General features: G+C 49.9%; 1 protein-coding gene across 2 annotated transcripts in view; it reads right to left on the bottom strand.

Moving 5' to 3' along the window:
• EGFLAM (EGF like, fibronectin type III and laminin G domains) overlaps window positions 1-23,901 on the bottom strand; it is a 124,940-nt gene that overhangs the window by 33,379 nt on the left and 67,660 nt on the right. For both annotated transcript variants that reach the window (XM_084880566.1, XM_084880565.1), the window contains exons 7-13: window positions 20,635-20,801; window positions 8,747-8,862; window positions 7,858-8,176; window positions 6,696-6,796; window positions 5,301-5,401; window positions 4,267-4,411; window positions 783-972 (exon numbers count right to left, since the gene is read on the bottom strand). In XM_084880566.1, the coding sequence (XP_084736692.1) occupies window positions 783-972; window positions 4,267-4,411; window positions 5,301-5,401; window positions 6,696-6,796; window positions 7,858-8,176; window positions 8,747-8,862; window positions 20,635-20,801 (1,139 nt within the window). The remainder of the gene's footprint in view (window positions 1-782; window positions 973-4,266; window positions 4,412-5,300; window positions 5,402-6,695; window positions 6,797-7,857; window positions 8,177-8,746; window positions 8,863-20,634; window positions 20,802-23,901) is intronic.

Below are 23,901 nucleotides of genomic sequence, written 5' to 3'. Positions count from 1 at the left end.
TAGGACTGCTGTCAGGGACGGCCGAGTTGTTTTTGTTTCCTTCCTCCCGCTGTTGTTCCCACAAGAGTGTGACTCCATCCCCGCCATGTGAACAGAGTGAGCATGGTGACAGTGTCCTAAGTTGTGTGGCCCCAGCAGCCTAAAGTGCTGCCGCCTGCTGGTTGAACACTGCAGCAACCAAGCTCAGCACCAAAGGAGCTCAGCAGCCATGTCTAAGCTTAGGAACTGGCCGCAGGCAGGGCCGCCTCCATCTGGGGCAGCGAGGGGCAGGGAGGACCCATGAGGCCTCAGCATGTGACTTCAGGATCCCTGTTTCTACCGGAAGTTATGATCTTATCAGGGAGAGAAAGCGGTCACCAGTAAAGGCGCTCACAGGTTCAGCATCAGATGGGCCAGTGCTCGGCAAACTGCGGCTCTCGAGCCACATGCTGCTCTTTGGCCCCTTGAGCTTTTAGCAAAGGCCAGCTGAGGAGTACCCTAATTTAAGTTAATAACAGTGTACCGACCTATATAGGTTAAGTTTAAAAAATGTGGCTCTCCAAAGAAATTTCAATTGTTATACTGTTGGTATTTGGCTCTGTTGACGAATGAGTTTGCCGACCACTGAGATGGGCTGGTTAGCTTTCTTCACCAAGCACATCAGAGAGGCCTGTGAGGGTGTGCTTGGTCATTTTCAAGTGCAGGTCACCAGAAGACGCCAACACAGACTGACTGCAACTCACCCCCACACCCGCTCACACCAAAACGGCAGGCACACCCCTGCCCACCAGGCACCCACTTACCCACATCGGCCCCGCCGAGGGCTCGCCCCAGGGGCCAGGGCCGCATGTCCACGCTCTCCCCGTTCACCCTGAGCGACTGCACGCAGCCTTGGAAGCCTCGGTCCGTGCCTGTGGCTCTGGCCAACCAGTAAGTACTGGGAGCGCCACCAAGATAAAGAGGCGTCCGGAAGGTGATTTTGCTGTACTGGCCCTTTAAGAAAGAAAGAGGAAAACCGTGATTCAAGAGAACCGACATCCAAAGCCAAAAACGCAATTGATTTTCATGAGGGGCATGCCCAGGATGTAGCTGACAACCATCCGTATTTGTCTTTAAGACGCTGCCCTCCAGCAAACTTCAACCCAGGGTCCCCGCAGGAAACTGGGTGAGCCTCTCGGAGGGCAGTTTTGAGAAAGGAGGACTTCGGAAAGCCTCGAAAGGAGGGGAGTGAGGGCCCCGAGCCAAGAGCAACCCAACAGGCCATGCACCAGGCTGGACATCCAACAACAACCTCTCCTGCCAGTCCTGACACCACTGCGCTGTGGACCTTGGAGGGGTCACAGGGCTGCTCTGTGTGCTGAGGGTGGTCACGCTTAGCGTGTGTGCACGTGGGCTAACATTTCCCCTGGCTCTGTCCGGCTCACCTTTACACCACATCCTGCAGGAAACACGGGGCGGGGCGAGGGATTAGCAAGCAGATTCTGTTGCAAAATATTTTGAAGTTTGCTCAGGGATAGAGCGTTTTGGGGTGTGTGTGTGTGTGTGTATGTGTGTGTGTGTGTGTGTGTGTGTGTGTGTGTGTGTGTGTTTTAAATGTTATTACAGTTAGGTGGAGACATTTCCAGTTTTACAGCAAACCGCAACCTGGATCGCAGCTCGTGAGGTTATAAAACACAGACCTGAACGCTCGGTGGGCACTCGCTTCTGCGATTATGGGAATATCTGGTTCACGTGCATGAACGGCTACAGAGGAGGGGGTTGGGAGAAGGCACGCTGCCAGACTCATAAAATGCCCCAAAGTTAAGCCACTGAAATGTCATCTTTATCCTTTAGACCTATGTTACCAAAAGTAGAAGCCCCAGTCCTGGCTTTCTCTCTGCTCATGACCAGGTAAGACTCCTTGGTGAACGGTACACTGACGATGACCTGGCAGGTAGAAGTACGTGCAGCGAAGCTTAAGGATGAACTGTTTGCCAGCCACTGACATGCGGCCCTGTCACGGGGATTGGGGGCCCTGTTGGCTTATTTCATCCACATCCTCCGGATGCGCTCCTTCTGGACCCCACATCCACCCTCTGGCCGTTCCCTGACCCAGGACTGCGGCAGGGGCCTGAGAGCTGCATCCCTTTCTCCTCGGAGGCCCCATTCACAACATAGTCTTCGAGCCTGGCCTTTACCTGCTCGGATGAGGGCTGCCTTCAGGCCCCTGGAGCCTGCTCTGCCTGCTGATGCAGAGAACTGGGATTGCCCCCGAGTTTGCATCCCCCCGGCACAGCCCTTAACAGTTTCTAATGAGTGCAGAAATATGAAAATCCAACTCGCTGGCTGTGGGCTGGAGTCCTCGGAGGTATGGGTATACTCAAGCTCCCTGTGGGGTCAGGCTGCAGCCGCACCCCGAAGAGATCTGCCTGAGAGCTCACCTGTGCCTACTTTCGCCCTTCCCCGTCCATCTCTCCCTCCCTTACAGGTTCCTACGGCAACACTTTGTGAAGGCACCATTTGCACAAGACCCCTTCTCTGGCCTGTCACTGAGGATCTCCAGCTTAAGACTGAGCCATGTTCTCCCCGTTTATTAAACATTTATTAAACATTCCACATCTGTGGTCCTGCTCACGCAACTTGCTTAGCTCGTCCTGGGAGTAGAGAGACAAACGTCGCTCTGAGTACCCATACAATTACATGCTTCTTGCAATTAATTCTCACAGTCATTCAAATCACAGACTCTTAGGATTAGAAGCAATATGAAAACTCATATAACCCAAGCCCCCGTTGACTGCTGGATTCCTTGAGCATCTCACTATCAAAGGTTCTGAGAAGTTTCTTCTGGAACATCCCACAGACAGGGAGCCATCTCCTGAGGAAGGCTGGTGCGTGTGTCTGTGCACCTGTGCGTGATTAGGTAACGCTGAAATTGGCTCTCTGTGGCTCACAGAGTGAGTCCTTCTTCCTCAACACTCTCCCTTTGACTCTGATGAAAAGCTACCCTCATCTTCTCGTCTCCACACTAAACAACCCTCCTTCAATCAATCACTCCAGGGATTTCAGCTCATCTTCCTGTTTCATTGGCTGCTTGTTGCACATGCTCCAGTTTTTCTATAAACCTCTGAGAGTGTGGTCACAGATCGGAACACAGTCAAATGATCCAAGTGGTCAGTCACCATTCCATATAGTCACCAGAAGAAAATAGAATTATCACCTCCCTTTTTCTAGATGATATGTCTCTATTAATGCAACCTATCATTTCATTAGCTTATGCTGTTACTACAAGGTTCTCTTTATTAACCTTCATAGAACTTCCTTGCTTTAAATCTTACGCCATTTCCAGAGGTGTTGCTTCTATTATAGCTTCTTCATCCTTTTTTTATGTTAGTGTTTTGGACCCAAGTTCAAAGCTTCTTTATTCCCATCAAACTTAATTTTAATCACATGGGCACTGATGTGACTCTGTAGTTCATTTATTCTGTCTTTTCCTTCCTTAGAAACATATGCATACGTGATCTCATTGGATTCACAGTTGTTATCTCGAGTTCCTATTCCTTTGGAACCATCAGGGTGCACGCTACCCAGGATCAGCAAGGCATGGCCCTTTGTATAACATGTCTCGCCAGCACCGAGGAGCAAAGAAAAGAACCCAGGGAGGGAGCTCTCCACAGACACACAAAGGCCTTCTTGCTGCATTTTCCCTCAGAGAATATGGACAGCTGACTGATTATAATTACAGGTTGGGTTCCTCGGCGGGCTGCTAACCCAAACTGTTTACTCCGAACACGGTTCTAAAATTGCCTCCAGCATGACAAATATGTGAATACCTGGGCGATTTGCTGAGTAGCCCACCGGGTGAATGATTTCACCACTTCCTATAATCATGGTCCCCAAAAAAGGTAGGGTAATGGGCGATTCCTGCGGATGGGACCAAGTGAACCTCTTGGAGCTGTTTTCTAAAGCCGCAGGATTGCAACACCCATCTCAGAAGCCAGCTGCGCCTCTGGCACTGACAGTGGCCCTCCCTCTGCCCTGGGCTTTCCTGTCCTGATGGGGAAAGAACCTGTCCCCGGGCGCCTGCTGTGATGACGCTTACAGATTCCGCTCTCCTGCATGAACTGGGGATGGACATGCTCTGACAGCCCACGCCTTGGGGTGGCAGGATCCCACAGGAGCACGCTGGAGCTCCGCTCCATGAACAATGGAGTCCGAGTCCTGCCACGTGTGCTTCCGCCCTGTGGGCCCTCCAGCTGCCTCTGGTGGGTGCCAGGTGGGGGTGGGGAGGTAGGGCGTGCGGGGACTCACCTGGGACTGGCCTGTCACCGGCGTGTTATTGTTTAGCTGCAGCAGCCCGTCCAGCCCGTCTCTGTACAGCGTGACTGTGTGCCAGGCGCCTAGCTTGATTTTGGCCTCACTGACAATGATGGCAACCCCAGTTCCACAGTTAAACCTGCGGAAGAGGAGAAGGAAAGATCCTGTGATCAATCAGCTCGCTGTGTGTTCTGATGCCACGGGCATCCTCTCAGGCTGACGGCCTCTCTGAGAGCCAGAGCGCTCGGAATTAGATATGAAGAGCCAGGGGCCGTTTAAATGTGTGCCCGGAAGAGCTGGAACCTGTTCTTGGGGACAATGTGGGTCTAGTTGTTTAGTTGTCTTCAACCTGCCCACATGCGGGGGCTCAAGATATACGTGCTGTGGAGGGAATGAATGGCTGTCAGGGACCAGATTCTGCACAGGCCACCTGTGGCCCTGATGCTCCAGGATTTAGTAAACTGGCTCACCCTAACCTTATGCACACTCTTCCCTAGCTACCAAAACCCCTTCTGGCCCAGCCTGCGTGGCTCAGGGGTTGAGTATTGACCTGTGAACCAGAAGGTCATGATTCGATTCCAGGTCAGGGCACATGCCCAGGTTGTGGGCTCAGCTTCCAGTGTAGGAAATGCAGAGTCAGCTGATTGTTGATTTTCTCTCATCATTGATGTTTCTCTTTCTCTCTCTCTTCCTTCCTCTCTGAAATCAATAAAAACATTAAAAAAACAAAAACAAAAACATTCTGCATTCACTTTTTTTCATACTAAACCGGTTTGGCTCAGTGGATAGAGCATCAGCCTGAGGACTGAAGGGTCCCAGGTTCAATTCCAGTCAAGGGCACGGACATTAGTTGCGGGCACATCCCCAGTGGGGGTGTGCAGGAGGCAGCTGATTGGTGTTTCTTTCTCATCGATGTTTTTAGCTCTCTATCCCTCTCCCTTCCTCTCTGTAAAAAATCAATAAAACTTAAAAAAATGGAAATAACATAAGGTGGTATTAAAACACCCGTGGGCTTTCGGCGGAGTTACCTGAATTGCAGCGAGCGCCGGATGATGGCCAGGGCCATGAAGTCGCCCCTCTCGTGCTCACTCTCCCCGCAGTAGAGCAGCAAGCCGTCTTCCGCCTCTGCCTGGTGGACAAACAGAAGCCACAGGGACAGTGAGCGCCACCTGGTCCGTAACGCGCCACCTGGACACACACAGGAGCGTGAACCCTGAGCGTGCGCCTCGGGGGGGCGGGGGCTAGAGAAGGACAAGCACATGGCGCCCCTCGAACCCCAGGTACCTAGTCCCAGCACCCGAGGGCAGTGGTACACACTGTGAGGAACGCCAGGGAGGCAATGAAGGGGAGGCGGCCTCGTATTCCACTGCTCTTGGCTTGTTCTCCGGGCCCACCAGCAGAGCCTCAGGACACCAGGCAGAGACCAGGGACCCGGGGAGCTGCTCTCGTCTCATCAATTCTATTCTCTCCAGCAGCAGCCCGTGGCTTTCCTTTATTTGGTTTTTCACTTCCCTCCCGCAGAGGCGTGCACATTTGCTTCTTCTCCCCTCTGTCAGGAGGACAGGACAGGGAAAACAGCCCATCCACAGCCTGGTTTGCTTTTCACCCGTGCTGGCTCTCCTGGAGTGCGGCCCATCATCTTCTGGGCGCTCAACATAGTGACCAGGCCCTGGCCGAGTAGCTCAGTTGGCTGGAGCATCGTCCTGATGCACAGGGTTGCAGGTTCGATCCCGGGTCAGGCACACACGGGAATCAACCAGTGGGTGCATGAATGAGTGGAACCACAAATGGATGGTTCTCTCTCCCTCTCTCCCTTCCTCTCTTTCTAGTCAATTAAAAACAACAACACACTGTGACCATGACCTCAAAGGGGACTTGTTTCCAGATCCCCAGACGTTTTCCTGTCGTCTGAGACACACAGGAGAACCACTTTAAGCTGAAGTGGCGCCTGGGTCCTGTCTGCAGCGGGTTCAGAGCGGAGGGCATCTACTGGCCTCACTCTGGGCGAGGGACGCACAGTCCAGCTTTTATTTGTTCTGTTCCAGCCGCAGCCAGGAGGCAAACATCCGGGCTCCCTTTCAAAGCAGTTTGGGGATGAGAATGCATTATGCCGTCTGACGTCCTGGCCAGGGAGGAGTCCCTGTATGAGCATCATGGCTGGGACCCAAACCTCCTCTCTGGGCACCCTCAGGTGAGCCACCCGCACAGTTCAGTAACACACAGCACCCGCCCCCCCTCACTGGCACCCCTGGAGGTGTGAACAAGCCCGTCATCCCTGCCACCCTGAAAACGGGTTTCAGGGCAGGCTCTGTGTCATTTTGACCCTTGCTACTTCCCTCCCAGCCCCTCTCCCCCTTTCGCTCCCCCTCCCCCCTGTGATAGGACATCCAGTGGACACTCATCAAACAAGGAACCCTTCTTACCCTGAATTCCAGAGTGATTTGAAATGCCTGATGGGAGTTCTTCAGGGGGTCAAAGGTTACATAGGAGTGGCCGAAGAACTGAGGGTACTGTATAGCAACGTCTGAGAAGAGAAGACAATGCAGAAACAGGTCATTTTCCTTCTTCTTCTTCAAATGCAAAAATCAACATGCGCACAGCGTAGGGTCCCTGAGTGAAACCTTGCATCGGCTCAACCTCCTTCACGCTCTTCTTTTCTCTACCTGTCACACCCAGAGTCCTTGTGGTGGGGACTCTGAGCTCCTGGAGTTCTCAGGGAGAGCCTGGGCCTTTGGAGACTGTCACCGCTTCCCTCCACAGACACAGTGGCTGTGGGGTCACCATCACCGGCGCCTGCTGCCAGCGGTGTGTCTGTGAGACGCGTGTGCACGCATGAAGTCCTTTCCCAATTTGCATGCACATATCCCGGCAGCACGTGCTTCAGCAGAGCCGTGATTAAAGGAAAGCCCACTTCCTTGAGGTGCCACCGGGATGCGTTAGTCATCGCACCGAAGGTATGACCCCTTTGGCACACTTAGCAGTAGGGCTGCTCTCCAACTAGGCACAAGGGAAGTGGCCTCATGTCTGCCCTGTGTAGCTCATGTAATGACTTACACAGGGAAGAAGGGCTTATCTTATGCCCAACCGGCATGGCTCAGTGGTTGTGCATCGACCTATGAACCAGGAGGTCACGGTTTGATTTCCAGTCAGGACACATGCCCGGGGTGCAGGCCCGATCCCCAGTGTGGGTTGTACCGGAGGCAGCCGATCAATGATTCTCTCTCATCATTAATGTTTCTATCTCTCTCTCCCTCTCCCTTCCTCTCTGACGTCAATGGAAATATATTTTAAAAAAAGAAGAGGCTTATCTTAGACCAGTGGTCGGCAAACTCATCAGTCAACAGAGCCAAATATCAACAGTACAACGACTGAAATTTCTTTTGAGAGCCAAATTTTTTAAACTTAAACTTCTTCTAACGCCACTTCTTCAAAATAGACTCGCCCAGGCCGTGGTATTTTGTGGAAGAGCCACACTCAAGGGGCTTAGACAAAGGGTTAGAAGAAACCAGAGGTGGACAGCGAACCTGCCCCCTGGCGTCCAGTGGGGCCAACCCACCCCGTGTCCTTGCCCCAGCGAGGGCCTACCTTCTGAGCAGCTCTCACCACCTTTGCCCAGGTTACAGTGGCACCGGGAGTGCCCCCGGGTGTAGTCGTTGGCACAGAAGCTGTCAGCGGGGCAGAGGGTGTCATCGCACGGCGTGTCGAAGATCCTGGGTGCCGCAGGCATGCCTTTCCTCCCTTCTCTCCTCAGCGGAGTGGGCTGGGGAGCCCCCGCAGCCGGAGGGAGGGAGGCTGGAGTGGGGGGAACCAGCCTCGCAACGGTCTTTGGGTTTGACCTTGGCACAAACGTGGATTCCACCAACACCTCCTTATTCCCTTCTTTGGTAGCAGGAAGTGGTTTCACCTGCAGCCAGGAAAGGATTGAGACGGAGCACCAGGAATTAGACGGCCTTATTATGGTGCGAACACTTGAAAACATGGTCACTTTTGATACCCCGGGGTGTAGGCGGGGCAGACAGTCCTGACCCCAGTTTGTGGCTAAAAAACTTGAGGCTCAAGGACTTTTGGTACCTTGCTTTGTATTAGTCAGAAAATCATCAGTAGAGCTGATATTATATGGTTGTTTATTCTTCTTCTTATTACATTATCACGAAGATGGAATTGTCAAGGACCTGCTCATTTGCTTATAATACCTAAGTATGTAAGCTTGGACTTGGTGGGAAATCTCAGCGTGGTTTGGCCAGATTGGAAGTCGGCAGGCAGGGCTGCCCACAGCACCTCAGCACGGTTGGCCTTTAGTTATTACTCATTTATGGTCACTGGGAGCCTAATAGTGAGAGGAAATAGATGTGTTCAAGGCAAACGAGCCCATTTAAGTCAGTTTTACGTAAAATGCTTACAGCCCACTGGCCAAATTACCTAGCTCTGCAAGAAAACAAAAACACCTGGGTTTTAACAGCAGAGATGTTGTTACCTCCTCGAAGGAAAAGTCCAAATCTAAGTCGTCTTCAAATCCGTCGTCATCCTCGCCGACGCCCGTGTTCGTTAGGTAACGGGGTCCGTAGCGGCCACTTCCGTCCTCCTCGGGGCCTTCCCAGAGAAGATAAGCACACTGCTGTCAACACACCCTCCGCCCCTCGTCCACCCGCACTGAGTCGCTCCCAGCTGCATCGAAGACACTGGGATGTGGTGGGCACTCAAAGAAGTCAACACTGAAGACGAAGGATCATGATCCAAAAATACAAAACAGGGTTCATCTCATAAGTAATCAAGAAAGTGCCAATTAGACCCCGAAAGAGCTGCCATTTTATACCGACAAGACTGGCAAAAAGGTAAAAGCTGAGCAACAAAACACACCACCAAGGATGGGGTCAATGGGCACTCGTATTCACGGATGTTGGATGTGGACAGCCACTCAGCAAAAACACTTGGAAATATGTAATAGATTAGGAAATGTTGATTCCTTTAGACCCAGCAATCTTCCCTAACTTACAAAACCTGGAAACACCAGGGGATATGCCAAACATGTTCATAGCATTAGAATTTGTAACAGAGAACAAGATCTCAAATTTGTTATTTATAATATCTCTCAAGAGAAAATGGATAAATGAATTATGGTGCATCTACGGAGCAGAAAACTATGTAGCAGGGGAAATGAATGAATGGGCATTTAGTAATGCATCAGCATGGCTTCATCTCACATCATTTCATGTTAAAAATGTAAGTTGCAAACAAACAAACAAAAAACCACAAAACACATCCAGTGTAATGCCATGTATATAAAAGTCAACAGCAAGCAAAACTTAATATATTATGTAAGAATACATATATTTATATGTAGTTTAAATGATTAAGACAGTGACCAAAAATACTTGTGGAAGGTTAGGAGAAGGACGTGCAGAAGGCATTCCAGGGCCTAAAAAAATACTAATATTCTATTCATTCAGACAGGTGTTGGGTACATGTGAGTGTTCATATTATGCTTATATGTTTTATATATGTTTTTCTTAAAAAGTTCCTGACGGAAGTTTTGGGCTCGATCCCCAGTGTGGGGCATGCAGGAGGCAGCTGATCAGTGATTCTCTCTTAATATTGATGTTTCTATCTCTCTCTCCCTTTCCCTTCCTCCCAGACAAGAGTTTTTCAGATATTGTTTCTGTGAATCCTCATGAATCCTCTGAAATTGGTATTATTGCTCCCATTTTACCATGTGGGGATTTAAACTCAGAAAGATGAAAGAACTTGCTTAGAGGCATAGAGGTGGGAGATGGCAAAGCTAGAATTTATCCTTGGAATCTCTTAGATTACATCATGCCTCTTATAATCTGACTTCGAATCCTGTCTTCAACTTTCCTCCCCCCCCCCACCCCTTCAAAAGTCTTAGCACACAAGCTGGTCTACCAGCTGACTCCTGAATAAACTCTTTGCTCAATGCTCTTCTCCACATTGCCCTCCTGCTCCCTCTTCTACCTCCTGCTGCATAGCCTCCCATTCCTCCAGCTACACCCATTCTCTGGAGACACAGGGCATTATCCAAAGATCCAACTCAAGTGATTGTTTGAGAAGGAAACATGAGACTCTTTTGGAGAAGAAATGGTGACTTCACAAAAGCTAGAGCTGCCAAGACCAGTAGGAGACACTCCTTCACCTCCTCCTGGTGGGGCTGTCCACACACAGACATTTGCCCCTGAGTGGAAGAGCGCACTCAGCTCCCATCGCTTGATGAAATCAAGAGAAGATTAAGATGGTAGTCACACCTTCTGGACTCCTGGCCTCAGAATGTTGCCCTGGTGTTTCCCAACTTGGCCGTGAACCCCTTGAGGGCAGAACCATACTTCAGACTCTTGTTATTCCTTCCCACCCTCCATTTAACCAGCACTTTACTTAGTCACCAAGGTCTCCACCCGGCGCAGGAGACACTACTGCGATGCTCCACATTACGGTGGACTGTCTGTCCGTCCCGGCCGGTGTGACATGCATGGTGAGACTTTGCCCCCAAATCCAAGGACATTCCTCCAAAACTTCCACCGTTCCCGTCCCATCCCCCTCCTCAGTCTGGAAGTTTAGAATTGAAAGAGACATGAGATACCTCCCAGTCACAACTTCTCATGTCAGTGTGAACTGAGGCCGAGACATGGCTTCCTGTCCCCTAACCATCCTGGCAAGGCCATCTTGAAGAAAAGTCCTTCGTGTGGCTGCAGGTACCAAATGGCACCATGATGAGAATGGAAATGGCTCCAGATTCTGCTCGTCTTGACAAGTAAAATAAGACACCTATGACTCCCTGCATAAGAACTGCTCTGTTTCTGCACTGTACATAACATATCTCCTAGAAGCCAGAAGTTCCTTCTCAGTGTGGGGTCAGAAAGACTGTGAGATAAGAGGGTGGGCAGGGCTGAAACCGGTTTGGCTCAGTGGATAGAGCGTCGACCTGCGGACTGAAAAGTCCCGGGTTTGATTCTGGTCAAGGGCATGTACCTTGGTTACGGGCACATCCCCAGTAGAGGGTGTGCCAGAAGCAGCTGATTGATGATTCTCTCTCATCGATGTTTCTAACTCTCTATCCCTCTCTTTTATTAAAAAAATCAATATATATATATATATTAAAAAAAAAAAAGAGGGTGGGAACAGAGTCCAAGAAATTTTGATTTTTGTAGCAAGACCTTAGTTGTCATCCATCACCAGTCAATTTTACAGGGGAGTAAACGGATGCTCAGGGAATCCATGGGACTTGCCCGGAGAGGCAGCTCATGGGTGGCAGAGCTGATCTGGAATTCTGGACTCCCTCAAGAACTCTTCGCAGGATCTCAAACTCCGGGTCTCACACTAACCCAGGCTAACAGTCATGTTCCGTTTCTGATAGGAAGGAAATGCACACAGGGAGGGCCAGACACAGCATGACCGGGAGACGCCAGGAACCCAGATCACCGCTGCTGGGTCCTGCGGGCCCCCGCCTCCGATCTCAGACCCAGCACTGACGCGAAGCGTTTACTCATGCTATTTCTAAGTGAAGACAGAACATGCAGTCTAAGCCAGCGATAAGAATTCTCCCAGTAGCCTGGGGTTATTATAATTAAAGGGCATAACTTATCTCTTTCGACTTGGCACTCGGTTAATTAGGAAAAGAGAACATTAAAAGGAAGGCATTTATTTAGAACCAGAACAGTCAAACCACGGACTGAATGCAAAACAAGTTCAAGGGTAGTGCACTATAAGAAAAACAAACACACAAGATGCAAATGTCTATTCATAAGTTAAGGATGGCTTTTATTCTACAGAACCTGTGTGTTTGTATAAAGGCTTCTCTACCCTTTCAAGCTGCTCCAAGCTAATTCTAAAGGGCTCCCAGGGCTCTGAGAGTCTGTGCCCTATCGCCACCTGCTGGGTTACTTGTGAACTGCTGCCACCTGGGGGTGCCACTTCCTGCTTGTTCCTAAGGAGCATTTGTGGGTCTTTTCCTAAAGCAGCGGTTGCCAACCTTTCAGACCTCACAAACCACCAGTGGTCTGCGGACCACCAGCTGCGACCGCTGCTCCAAAGGTTTCCTTATGCAGCTGATCCTCGGAATCCGTTGGGCTCTGGAATCCCTTATGACTGTGTGACCAGACCACTTATGGGGGGAACTTCCCACGGGGCCAGAATGGGCATGCATTCACATTTTTAGAAGCGGTGGACACTAGGGTTAGAGTTAGATGGCCACCCATCTTGTTCCGTGACAGGTTTCTGCTCTCCACGCAGGTGGGGTGAGAGGCTGGAACCACCAAAACGTCCAGTATGAGACCTGAGCTTAAACGATGGGTAGTTTCATCCTCATAGCATATGAGTTTTTTCTTTGGGGGGAAAAAAAAAACTCTCAAAAGTGTGCTTAACCATGGGTAGTACTTATCAAAATACTAAAGGTTAGACTAGCAGGTAAGAGACATGGGTGTCAAATGCTGCTCACATTGCCAATGGCTGTGCACATTAGACCATAAATGGTTCACGGCTTTGGAACCCACATAAAAGGCTCTATTCTCTGACTATAGGAGATGATACTCCTCCTCCTGTGGTGGACTTCTTCCCGGTGCCCCCAGAGCCACCTGCCCTTCTCCACTCCACCCTGGGCCCCGGGAGGCTGCCCTATCTGGCTCCAGCTTTGTGCTGCATATCAGGAAGCCCTCACAGGAGAATGGAGGAGGGAGAAAAATGAGTCAGAGCAGGCTCCATTCTAAGAGGTTGTCATGGGACACGTGTCCAAAGGTGGCAGCCCTTGCCCGGTGCCCCTCCCCCCCTGTCTGTCTCCAGGAGCTGGTCATTGCTTCCTCTTGATTGCCTTGCTTCTGTCTGAACTTGTGCAAATAGTCCCTCTGCTAAACTCAAGTCAAATGACCCAACTGCGCCAACCTCTCTGCTGCCAGGAGCTTGGTGACACCTGAGATCATTAGAAAAGCCGTCTTTTCTCCCAGGGTTGTCTCTGACTTGCACACATTTGTACCCATTTGCTCCACGTTTGGTGCATAATTGGATGAGATCCAACTGACTTGGCCAGCAGGCCTGTGTCCCTCCTACACGTCTCTCACTATGCCCCGCGTGCGCCCCTCCCCCCCCCCCTCTCCGTCCGCCACACACACACATGCACTCGGTACGCCTCTCGCTGTGTTGGGCTGACTTCCTATAACTTCTCTGAGCTAACCCACTATTGTGGTCCATCAGAGACCCTAAGTGATTCAGGAGCTGAGATGCGAAGACACCATCTGCTTGGAGAATTGTGTAAAAGCTAGAAGTGTCCCAATGGAAGGGCAGTAAAGAACAACCGTGGAATGAGGAGTCCAAGAGAAAGAGAACAAAACGGGTAACAAGAAAACAGAGGGAAGCAAAGGGAAAATCGTTAACACTTGTGTTAATGTGTGCAAATCCACTGGGAGGGGAGGAGTGCAGAGGCTGCTGCTGCCCTCGGAGGATTGATGGACAGAGGCTGCAGGACCCGGAGCACCACAAGCGCCTTGTTTGGGAAATTATATTTGCTTCTCATTTGCCTGGTCCCTCCCCTAACTAGCCAGGGGGGTAAATCCCGGCGCACCGGTTCTAAGTAACTGTAGGTGATGGAAGACGTCCAAGGCCTCAGAGGAGCGTCCCAGGGAACAGGCGTGTAAACAGCAAAGTGAATCATTTCCCTCAGAACCAATAAAGTCCTGGGAGCAGGCTGTCGCCCAGATTTACATGCGGGGAGGCTGCAACACGTGCAGAATGGAGGACCGTGCGGGCGCCCGATGCAAAGTCAGACCCCAAGTTATGTGCGCGGTGAGCTGCACACTTAGCATGCAGACTGCCTCGGCGCTGAGCAAAACAAACGACTTGTTCTTCCTCTGTCTCCTCGTTCGTCTCGCCTTCGGAAGATTTACAAATCCGCAAGCTCGCCAATTTATGAGCCTGCTTATCCCAGGCTCCCGGAGCAGGGCTGAGGATGCAAGCCCCCTCCGCTCCTCTCTCGGCCGGGAGAGCAGCACAGACCTGCCTGACAACAGTTGGCTGGCAGGCTCTCTGGGTCTGATACTTACGTCAGAACATGTGTGTGAAAGGTGAATTGCAGGGATTCCTCTCAAGGCGACAATTTCATTCATATGCACGAACTGATTCCTTCCAAGTTTGGCAAAATTGTTTGGCTCCCCATAAGAGGGCTCCCCACATTTCCTGGAGACTCTCCTGAGTTCAGCTAACTGCGACCCAGGGGCCAAATCGGACTGCCACCTGCTTTGTACCATTGAGAGGTCACGGCCCAAGATGCACCGCTCCTGCCGGGCGCCACCGGGCAAACGCACACTCCGGGTCCCTGCAGATGTCCCTGCAGGAGCCACCGGCCGTGTGCCAGTCAATCCGCAGACACCGAGCCATCTCAGGGCTGCACCATTTCCCCCTTCCTTAGCGTCTCCCTCTCTTGTTCTTTATCCTGTAAGCTTCCTGCTTCTGCCCAGCTTCCTTCCAGTTCTAGGGGCCTGTGAGAATGGTGATGGGATGAGGATGGGGGAGAAGGGCAGGGGGAACACTGTGGAGTCAGGGTTAGTATAGAAATTTGATTGCTTTGAGCCAGGCTGGGTTTGTCTCAGCTCGGTAGAAGAAGCTTCTGAAACTGTTGGAGAAATTGGATTGTGGGGAAAATGCAGCAAAAAACCAAACAAATCAAACATCTCTCCCACCTCCTATGTAGTCTCTGAGGTTCTGAGACCAGAATCAGACCTATTAGGATGGAAGGAGAAACTTACTGTAGAAATGATAAAGTTTATTCTAATGCTCAAGAAATAGCACAGGAGCAAAACGAGGGCTTGCCAAAACCGATTTGGCTCAGTGGATAGAGCGTCGGCCTGTGGACTGGAAGGTCCCGGGTTCGATTCCAGTCAAGGGCATGTACCTTGGTTGCGGGCACATCCCCAGTTAGGGGGTGTGCAGAAGGCACTGATCGATGATTCTCTCTCATTCATGTTTCTAACTCTCTATCCCTTTCTGTGAAAAATCAATAAAATATATTTTAAAAACAAACAAACAAACAAACAAACACACACACACAAAAAACAAGGGCTTGTTTAGAAAGTGTCTCTCTTCCTCATTTACACTCTTGATCGCTGGATCTCTCAAACACCTCTTTACCATCTTTATTGCCTTGGACTCAGTCCTCAGGAATTTGCTTTCTCCCGTCCTTCCTTCTGTCTTCCCTCCTCCTTTACTGTATTTACTTTGCTCTTATTGGTGTCACTTCTTGGAGTTCGACTTTGCTTAGAAACTTAGCCATTGGTGCAACCCAAGGGTTTCTTGACCAACTTTCTCCTCCCACCTCCTCTGAATTCCCCAGCCAGGAGCAGTGGAAAGTTATCCAGCCCTCAAAGGACTCCTGTGTTAAGTTCTATTCAGCCATTCACGTACTCAATCAATATTTATTGAGCTCCTGCTTTGTTCAGGGTGTTGGGAACACAACCTTGAACAAGGCATTCCACTCCAGTTGGAGCTTATACGGGAGGGTCGATACAGATAATAAATAGTTTCAGGCAGCGAAAGGGCTTCGGAGAAAATCAAGCAGGAAATGGGCCCGGGGTAACAGTGAGAGGGCAGCCTGCCTGACAGATAGCCATGGGAAGATCTGGGGAGAGAGTTCCAGCAGAGAAAACAGGGTGCAAAAGCCCCCAGCTGGGGAAGAGAAAAGTGACTTTTGATCGGAAAAAAAGAATGCCTTCTACTGGGCACTGCCCTGAGGGTACCAATTCCCCTTCCCCCTGCCTGCATCATGAGCATAGGACACGAGAAGTAAGTGGCTTAGGGCGCCAGGAGGAGAGAACTCCCAGGGAAGGCCGTTATGATCCCAAAGCTGGTCACACAGGTGAGTTGTTTTTCATTTCATTTCATGTGTGTATGGTAAAAAGAAAACACTTCTGACTTCCGCCGTTTCTATTATTTATAGCTCACATTTGTATTACTTGTTCCATCCTTCCTGGCTCCCAGATTAGAAGTTGACTGCCTGGCGGGGCAAACACATGTCCTACCAAGCCACGCGGGAACTCAGGGCGGTGATGTTCCACAGGCCCCTGTTCTGATGGGCTAACCTACACAATCAATCCTGGGGATGAAAGAATGCCATAAAACACCAAGGCAAATTATAATGTTTGTATTTCTTAAAAAATCGAGCAGGATGGGGTGAGAGACCGGACCGTGACCTTGGCCTTTGTGCTTCCTAACAGAATGGGTGCTGGGAGGACAGTCTCCAGTACAAGGATGGGCGTAAACACAGGCAGCATCATTATTGGTCAAGGTCAGTGAAATGCGCCATTTCTCATCTGAGGACACGAACACTAAAACATCTTAGGATCTCGGTCCGGTGCACAGTGACTTTGTGGAGCTAAGATGTGGATGTTGGACAGGCCTACTAACACCCCAGTGAAGGCTTCAGAACCCTCCTCCCTCCTCGATGGGCTGAGCGCTAACGGAGGAAGACGCTGGCCCTGGCTTTCGGACACAAAAGCTACTGAGATCTACCAGCGTTCCCATTGAGCAATTAAGCTGCTAATAGGTCTGACATTAATAGGGAAGTCAATGCTTGTTAATAAGAGAAGGGAAGTGTTTTATTTTTTTCCTTTGGAAGGAGGTGGGCGTAGGCTAAAATAGGCAAGAGCAGTTGTGACTGGCCGTTTCCAGGGTGGGATCTAAGGCTCCCATTGGGCACTCTGCCTCAGTAGCCACCATGAACATTCTGTACTCAAGTTCACTGCTTAGGGAGCAAAGTGGACATCACAGCAAGAAAATGGCGAGGCAGGAAGGACCCTGGCGAGGCAGGAAGGACCCTGAGGTGGGGAGGAAGAGGAGCAGTGAGCGAGTGGGAAAGCTCAACAGCTGAAAATGCTGTTCTCACAAATTCCTTCAGGGCCATGTTCAAACGATTTACCAATGGTTGGACTTGGGTCTAACCAATCAGAAGGGCAGCTGGCTACAGCGTCCCAGAGCTGTACGTATGCATACTGGGTGGATTTCAGGCTGGTATGTAAGGACAGTGTACCTCACTAGGTTTTAAAAAAATATTTTTAAAATTGATTTTAAAGAGAGAGAGAGCAGAAAGGGGACAGAGAAAGAGAATCACCAATGTGAGAGAAACATTAATCGTTTGCCTCCTGCTCACCCCCTACTCGGGATCTAGCCTGCAACCCTGGCAGGTACTCCGATCAGGAGTCAAACCAGCAACTCTTTGGTGCACAGGACATCACAAACCAACTGAGCCACACTAGCCAGGGCTATCTCCAAGTTCTCTATGAAAACAATCTTATATGTTAGTCCTGTGCTATCAGAACTCCCTCAGTCCATTCTGTTTAGTTGTTGACCTTACCATTCCCATGTTATTGGCATTAGAAGAATAAGAACCACCTTTAATTTGAATCTCACTCAGGGAAATGGCTTTGCAGGCAGCCAAACCCGAGTTCAAATCCTGCCTTTGTAATTTCTCTTCTTGGCAAAATCCACAACCCTTCAAAAACGCACTTTGTAAAAACCTATGGAAAGGGACACGGTTCCTCCAGCGTGAGGTGGTTTGTGAGGATTAGCACGGGGTTTGCCGGGGAACACGCTCAGTGCGGCGCCTGGCTCACAGGAGACTCACAGCGGCAGCTCAGATATCCAGAATCCACTGTGATCCGCGTAAGTGCTCCTTGGTAATTAGGGGATTTTATATATTGGAAAATGGGTTTTGGAAACAAAATTACAGTCTACACTAAAAGCAAATAAGCAGTGTGAATGTGCCGGGACACCGGGGTCTCTAAAACATTGGAAGTGATCATGAGGAAAAAAACACGACTGAAATATGAATTACAGCACATTCTTAGTATCCGTGATTGGGCCATCTAACAGATTCTATGTCTGTCATCCTGACTTGAGTAACTGTACATATGTAAAAGCCATTCAATTATATTCACTTAAGACTATTTCATGATTGAGAGTTTTCACTGAGTCAGCCACTCCCCTGCACACAATTACTTTGAAATGGTAACATTTTGCTTAGCACAGGAGACCCACTGTAATGACACGTTACGTATCTGTTGGGGTGGCGAACACACAAGACAATACACAGATGATGTATTGTAGAATCGTACACCAGAAACCTGTGTAATTTTAACCAGCATCACCCCAATAAATTCAATAAAAAAAACCACTACATGTCTGTAAAGTACTTTCACATACCCTATCCATCTGAGTCCACAAAACTGGCATCCCCCAGGGGCAATGATTATCATGAACTCCAAGACTAGACCCATGCTTGAGTTTAAAAAAAGAACCAAGAGCTAGGGATGCTCCAATGCACGTCCCCTCCTCTCCTCCGATGTCCACACCCATACCCAGGGCCGTCTCATCCTTCCGGGGTCCTGCCTCTATGGGGAAGGAGACACTAGGGATGGGAGGCAGAAATTGAGTGTGGGTCAGCCCGCAGAGTGGGTGAGCACACAGTGTGACTGCCCAGGCTCCTGGTACCCCAATTTTGGGTCATGCGGCACAAAGTTTAACCAAAGACTATAGCACAGATCTCCGCCAGTGCGAGTGGAAGGAGGCCTTCCTTGGGTTTAAAATAGAATCGTTAGCATTTCTAGGAGGAAGGTGCTTCATTCCTGGTCATACGCCTGGGGGGTTTTAGCTCCTAAATTCGAAAGAAGAAGAGGAGTAACAGTTATGGGTGATCAGAGTTATTGTGTATGTAGCGGTGTGCGTCCTCATCCCATCTCCATAACCCCCAACAGCTCATCGTGAAGGAAGAAACCTGACAGGGTTTAGTCTAAGGCAGTGGTTCTCAACCTTCCTAATGCCTCAACCCTTTAATACAGCTCCTCATGTTGTGGTGACCCCCAACCATAAAGTTATTCTTGTTGCTACTTCATAACTGTAATTTTGCTACTATTAATGAATCATCATGTAAATATCTGTGTTGTCCGACGGTCTTAGGCGACCCTGCTAGCGGTTCTCAACCTGTGGGTCACGACCATCGGAAAACACAGATATTTACATTATGATTCATTACAGTAGCAAAACTACAGTTATGAAGTAGCAAAGAAAATAATTTTATGGTTGGGGGTCACCACCACATGAGGAGCTGTATTAAAGGGTCGAGGCATTAGAAAGGTTGAGAACCACTGGGCGAAGGGCTGCTCTCAGAAGAGCCCACATTCCTAGGACTTGTTTACTCTCCACCCCTGATGGAAGCCAGCTGTGTGGGTGTCCTGGGAGGAGAGGGGAGGACTTGATTCAGATGCCCTAACCAATAGAAATAGGGCTCCGAACCGCCAATGGAAAGCCAGGGGACAGTGCTGGGCAGGCTGCCTTCCTGGGACAGGGGACTCAGGGCTCTTGAGACAGAAACATGGAGGAATTTATTGGCAAAACTGAAAAGATGACAGTCTTCCAAGTTTCAGCTCTGAGACCTCCCGGCTGCACAGGGTTCCATCTTTAGGTACATGTGCCCCCCACTTTCAAAGACAAAGGTTTCTAAGCAGCGGTTGGCAAGGAGGTCTAAATAGCTGAAGTGGTTCCTGAGTCCATCCTGGGGGAACTCCTTAAACTATGGGCTGTAATAAAGAGTTGAATCTGACATTCTGAAAAAATGCCCAGCAGATCTGACAACCACCCAGCTCCCCCAGCCCCAGAGAGGTGCTGGGACCAAAGGGAACTTCTGCCATCAACGCCCCCTGCAGGTGTCAGCACACCACTGACCCCTCTGATCCTCCCTGACCATCTTCCGAGGGACTGGCTTACCTGGGCGCCCTGAATTTGCAAGCGAGCACTAGCCCCGAAGCACCTGGGAGCGTTATTTTATTTTATTTTATTATTTTTTAAAATATATTTTATTGATTTTTCACAGAGAGGAAGGGAGAGAGATAGAGAGCTAGAAACATTGATGCGAGAGAAACATCGACCAGCTGCCTCCTGCATACCTCCTACTGGGGATGTGCCCACAACCAAGGTACGTGCCCTTGACCGGAATCGAACCTGGGACCTTTCAGTTCACAGGCTGACGCTCTATCCACTAAGCCAAACCGGTTTCGGCTGGGAGCATTATTTTAAATCCTGTGATTTAAACATGAACCCATCATCTCAAAGGATAAAATGGGCGGGAGGCCGTGGTATGCGCTCTGTTTCTGCGGTCGTGAAAGAAAGCTGACCTCACGCTCCCCAAGGAGGATGCAAAAATAAGTCCTCCGCTGACCTCGCGTGTCCATAGAAACAGCCGTGTCCCTGCTGGAAGGGCTTCTGAAGGGCTGGGAAAGGGTCGCAGAAAAGGCCTAAAGCGGCCCGGCCTTGGCTGCCCTCCCGCAGGGCACTCAGCGGGTCCTCAGGAGGCGACCTCAGCCCTCAGGGCCCGGTACTCACGGGAGGTCCGGACGGTGTGGCTGGGCGGGCTGCGCGGGCTGCGGCCGTGGGGGTTCATGGCTCTCACGGCAAACTGGTAGTGGGTGTCTGGATCGAGGCCCCTGATAACCATGGAGTCCATCTGGATCTGCTCTTGGATGAAGGTCCAACTGCGGTCGAAATCTGGCCTTGATGGAGGAAGGAAGGGGATAAATAAGAAGCACGGTCAGGCGCAGAGGCGAGGGGTGCTGAATGGCTATGCACACCCGTGGCCTTGAACTCGGCCAGCAAGGCTGATGCAAAGGAGGGGACCGTCCCTGTTTGAAAGCCATCTTGATTTTCCATCACAGGTTGTTGTTTGCAAGTGCCTGCCTGTAAAAGCAGGCAGGTTTTTTGGAGGGCTGGTTTTTAAACCCCGTGTGAGGACCAGCCGCCCACTCCTTGCAGGGCCTTGGCTGTGCACAGAGGTCCCCCCGGGAGTCGGTTTCCAGGGCTCCGGCCTGCAGATGTTTCATGGACCAGCTTCCCCTGACAGCCCCATTCCCGGAGGTCAGGGGAGCACAGATTCCGTGGGCTCACAGTCTGCTCACAAAATAAACAAATAAAAGTTTTATGGGGTGACTAATTTGTAGGGATCGCCATGGGAAAACCCAGGCGGATTCTGTCTGTGGCCATTCTTCCTACTCTGAGGAAAACCACAGAACTGTCCCCATGTGCAGAGAGAATGCAGACCCTCACTCAGAGCCGCCCCTGCGGAGGCAGCACACAGAGGGACAGAACCACTCAAATCCTACCGGCTGCTCTTTCACGTCTGTAAGTCTTTATTTTCTCATCTGTAAACTGGGGGGAATAGAAGTACTTCTCTAAGAGGGCTGTGGTACAGATGGAATAAAATCTGTATCCTCAGCAGGGTGCCTGGCGTCCCATCATTAACTCTCAGCACGTGTTAGCCATTATCTAAGGGACTTGCACACATCACAGTGGTAGGAGGAAACCCTGGCGAGCTGCTTACTCTAGACCTGGGTGCATCTGGCTGGTCAGCACTTGAAATGGGGCTAGAATGTATTGTGAGGATAAAACACCCATACCAGAAGGCAATTCCAGCATGTCAACAGAGCTAAATAATCTGGAAATGGCTGAGGGCATTTCCCCAAACCTGAAAAGGCTGCATAAAGGATTGCTTACTGCCAGAGAGCTGAGGGCATTTCAGTCTACATGTTATTGTCTCCTCCTAGCCAAACACCTGAACAGCAGAAGGCAATTCCCCCAATCTGACAATGAATTTTGTGTACTAAACCCTGGCCTTTGATGCATATTTTCTTTGCCTTAGGACAATTAGTGTTAATAAAAAGCAAGGGGTCCTGAGACAAGAGAGAACTTGGTGCCTTTAGCTAAGTCTTCCCTGCCCCCAAATGTCCTCCAAAATTATGGTTCATCTCTGGACTCTTGATTAATTTACACACAGCACTTCTCCAAATTCCTGAACCCTTCTAGATGCTGGATTATGACTCCCAGCACATACACTGGATTTTTAAATGAAAAAAAGAATGTACACTATCTCATTGATTACATACTGAAATGATATTTTGGATGTACTGGGTTAAAATATGTTATTAAAATTAACTTCACGTATTTCAATTATAATGCCACTATTAGAAAACTTCAACCTCTGAACTGCTCACATATGGGATCTCTGCTGCTCTGTGTGGACTTCCCCGCTGGTGGGAGAACAGAGCATCCTGGGTAATAAGAGCTGTGAGGTGACACTTGGGAAGGACTGTGGGTGACAGGAGGGCCGTGAGGGTGGCCTGGCTGGAGTGGAGGTTCTGTGTTAATAGCTAATAATAGTCACCATTTATCAAGTTCTTAGGAAGTACAGTATCCCCCTTATCTACCAGAATGCATACCAAGGCCCCCAGTGGGTACCTGAAACCATGGATAGTACTGAACCCCGGCTATACTATGTTTCCTCCTCTACGTACATACCTATGATAAAGCTTAACTTATAAATTAGGCACATTTTACCAAGAATAACGAATAATAAAATAGAACAATTGTAACAACCTACGTGTAATAAAACTTATGTAAATGTGGTTTCTCTCTCTCAAATGTCTTGTTGTACTCACCTTCTCATTTAAAGGAAACACTTTATGGCTTCATTTTGGCACATCCGCATTGCCAGCATCACCGCTCCCACTCATTGGAGACATCAGTAAGTAAAATAAGGCTACCTCAACCACAAGCACTGCGATGCCATGCCGGCCGATCTGCCCTTCTCACCCGTCTCAGCAGGTGATCTGATAGCCACGCGGGCTCCTAAATGACTAGCCGGCAGGTAGCACAGAGAGCCTGCGAACTCTGGACAAAGCGGTGAGTAAGGTCCCCAGGGGAACAGAGTGGGACAGTGGGCGATTCCATCATGCTACTCAGAACAATGTGCAACTTAACATGTATGAATTGTCTAGTTCTGAAATCTTCAGTGTCATATTCTTGGGTCACGGTTGACTACAAGTAACTGAAACCGCAGAGAGGGAAACCATGAGTAAGGGGACACCACCGGACCAAGCATGGTTCCAACTTAATTCATGTATTTCTCCCCCCCCCCCCCCAAAACTACCCTATGTAGAAGGTAATCGCATGAAAAGCCCTCTCCCATTTTACAGGGGAAACTAAGGCATTTACAGGGACGTCACTTGCCAGAGGTCACAGCGGATAAATGGTGAGGCCAACTTGGGTTGATGGGGGAAAGCTAGACTAAGAAGACCCTTGATATTGGATGAAAACCTGGGGGTACAGTGGCTGGCAGGAGTCCTCCACCCTTTAGCTTGCTGCCTGGTCCCCTCTCTGGTGCTCTATTGTTAAACACCTCGGCTCACAGGTGTTTAGAAGAAGCCAGGAAGCAAAAAAGACTGATGTTTATCCTTCCTGAACTTATTGTGCATGGCAATATTCATTTTGCTGAAAGAAATGCTCAGATGATACCTAGATTTCTCTAAAAGGTGAAATGGAGTCCTAAAGCCCAAGAAAAGATGCCTCCTCAGGCTCACGGAACCGAGGGGTTTGTGGGGCTGGACCACACAGGAATCCACGCGTGGGAGCAGCAGAGGTCACACGGCATGCCCACTGGAGGAGGCAGGGCCGGTTTCTCTTTCTTGGTCCCCTCTTCCTACAGACGGCCTTCCCCTGTAAACTAACTTTGTCACCCAAGAGGGAACCTCAGAGAGTGGAAGGAAACACACTTACAAAGTAAAATTAATAAAAGAGGAAAGCCACAGGGAATGCCCTAGA

Source organism: Pipistrellus hanaki (genome assembly GCF_964339955.1).
Source record: "Pipistrellus hanaki genome assembly, chromosome: 4".
NCBI lineage: Eukaryota > Metazoa > Chordata > Mammalia > Chiroptera > Vespertilionidae > Pipistrellus > Pipistrellus hanaki.
This window is presented reverse-complemented; position numbering and strand designations above follow the sequence as displayed.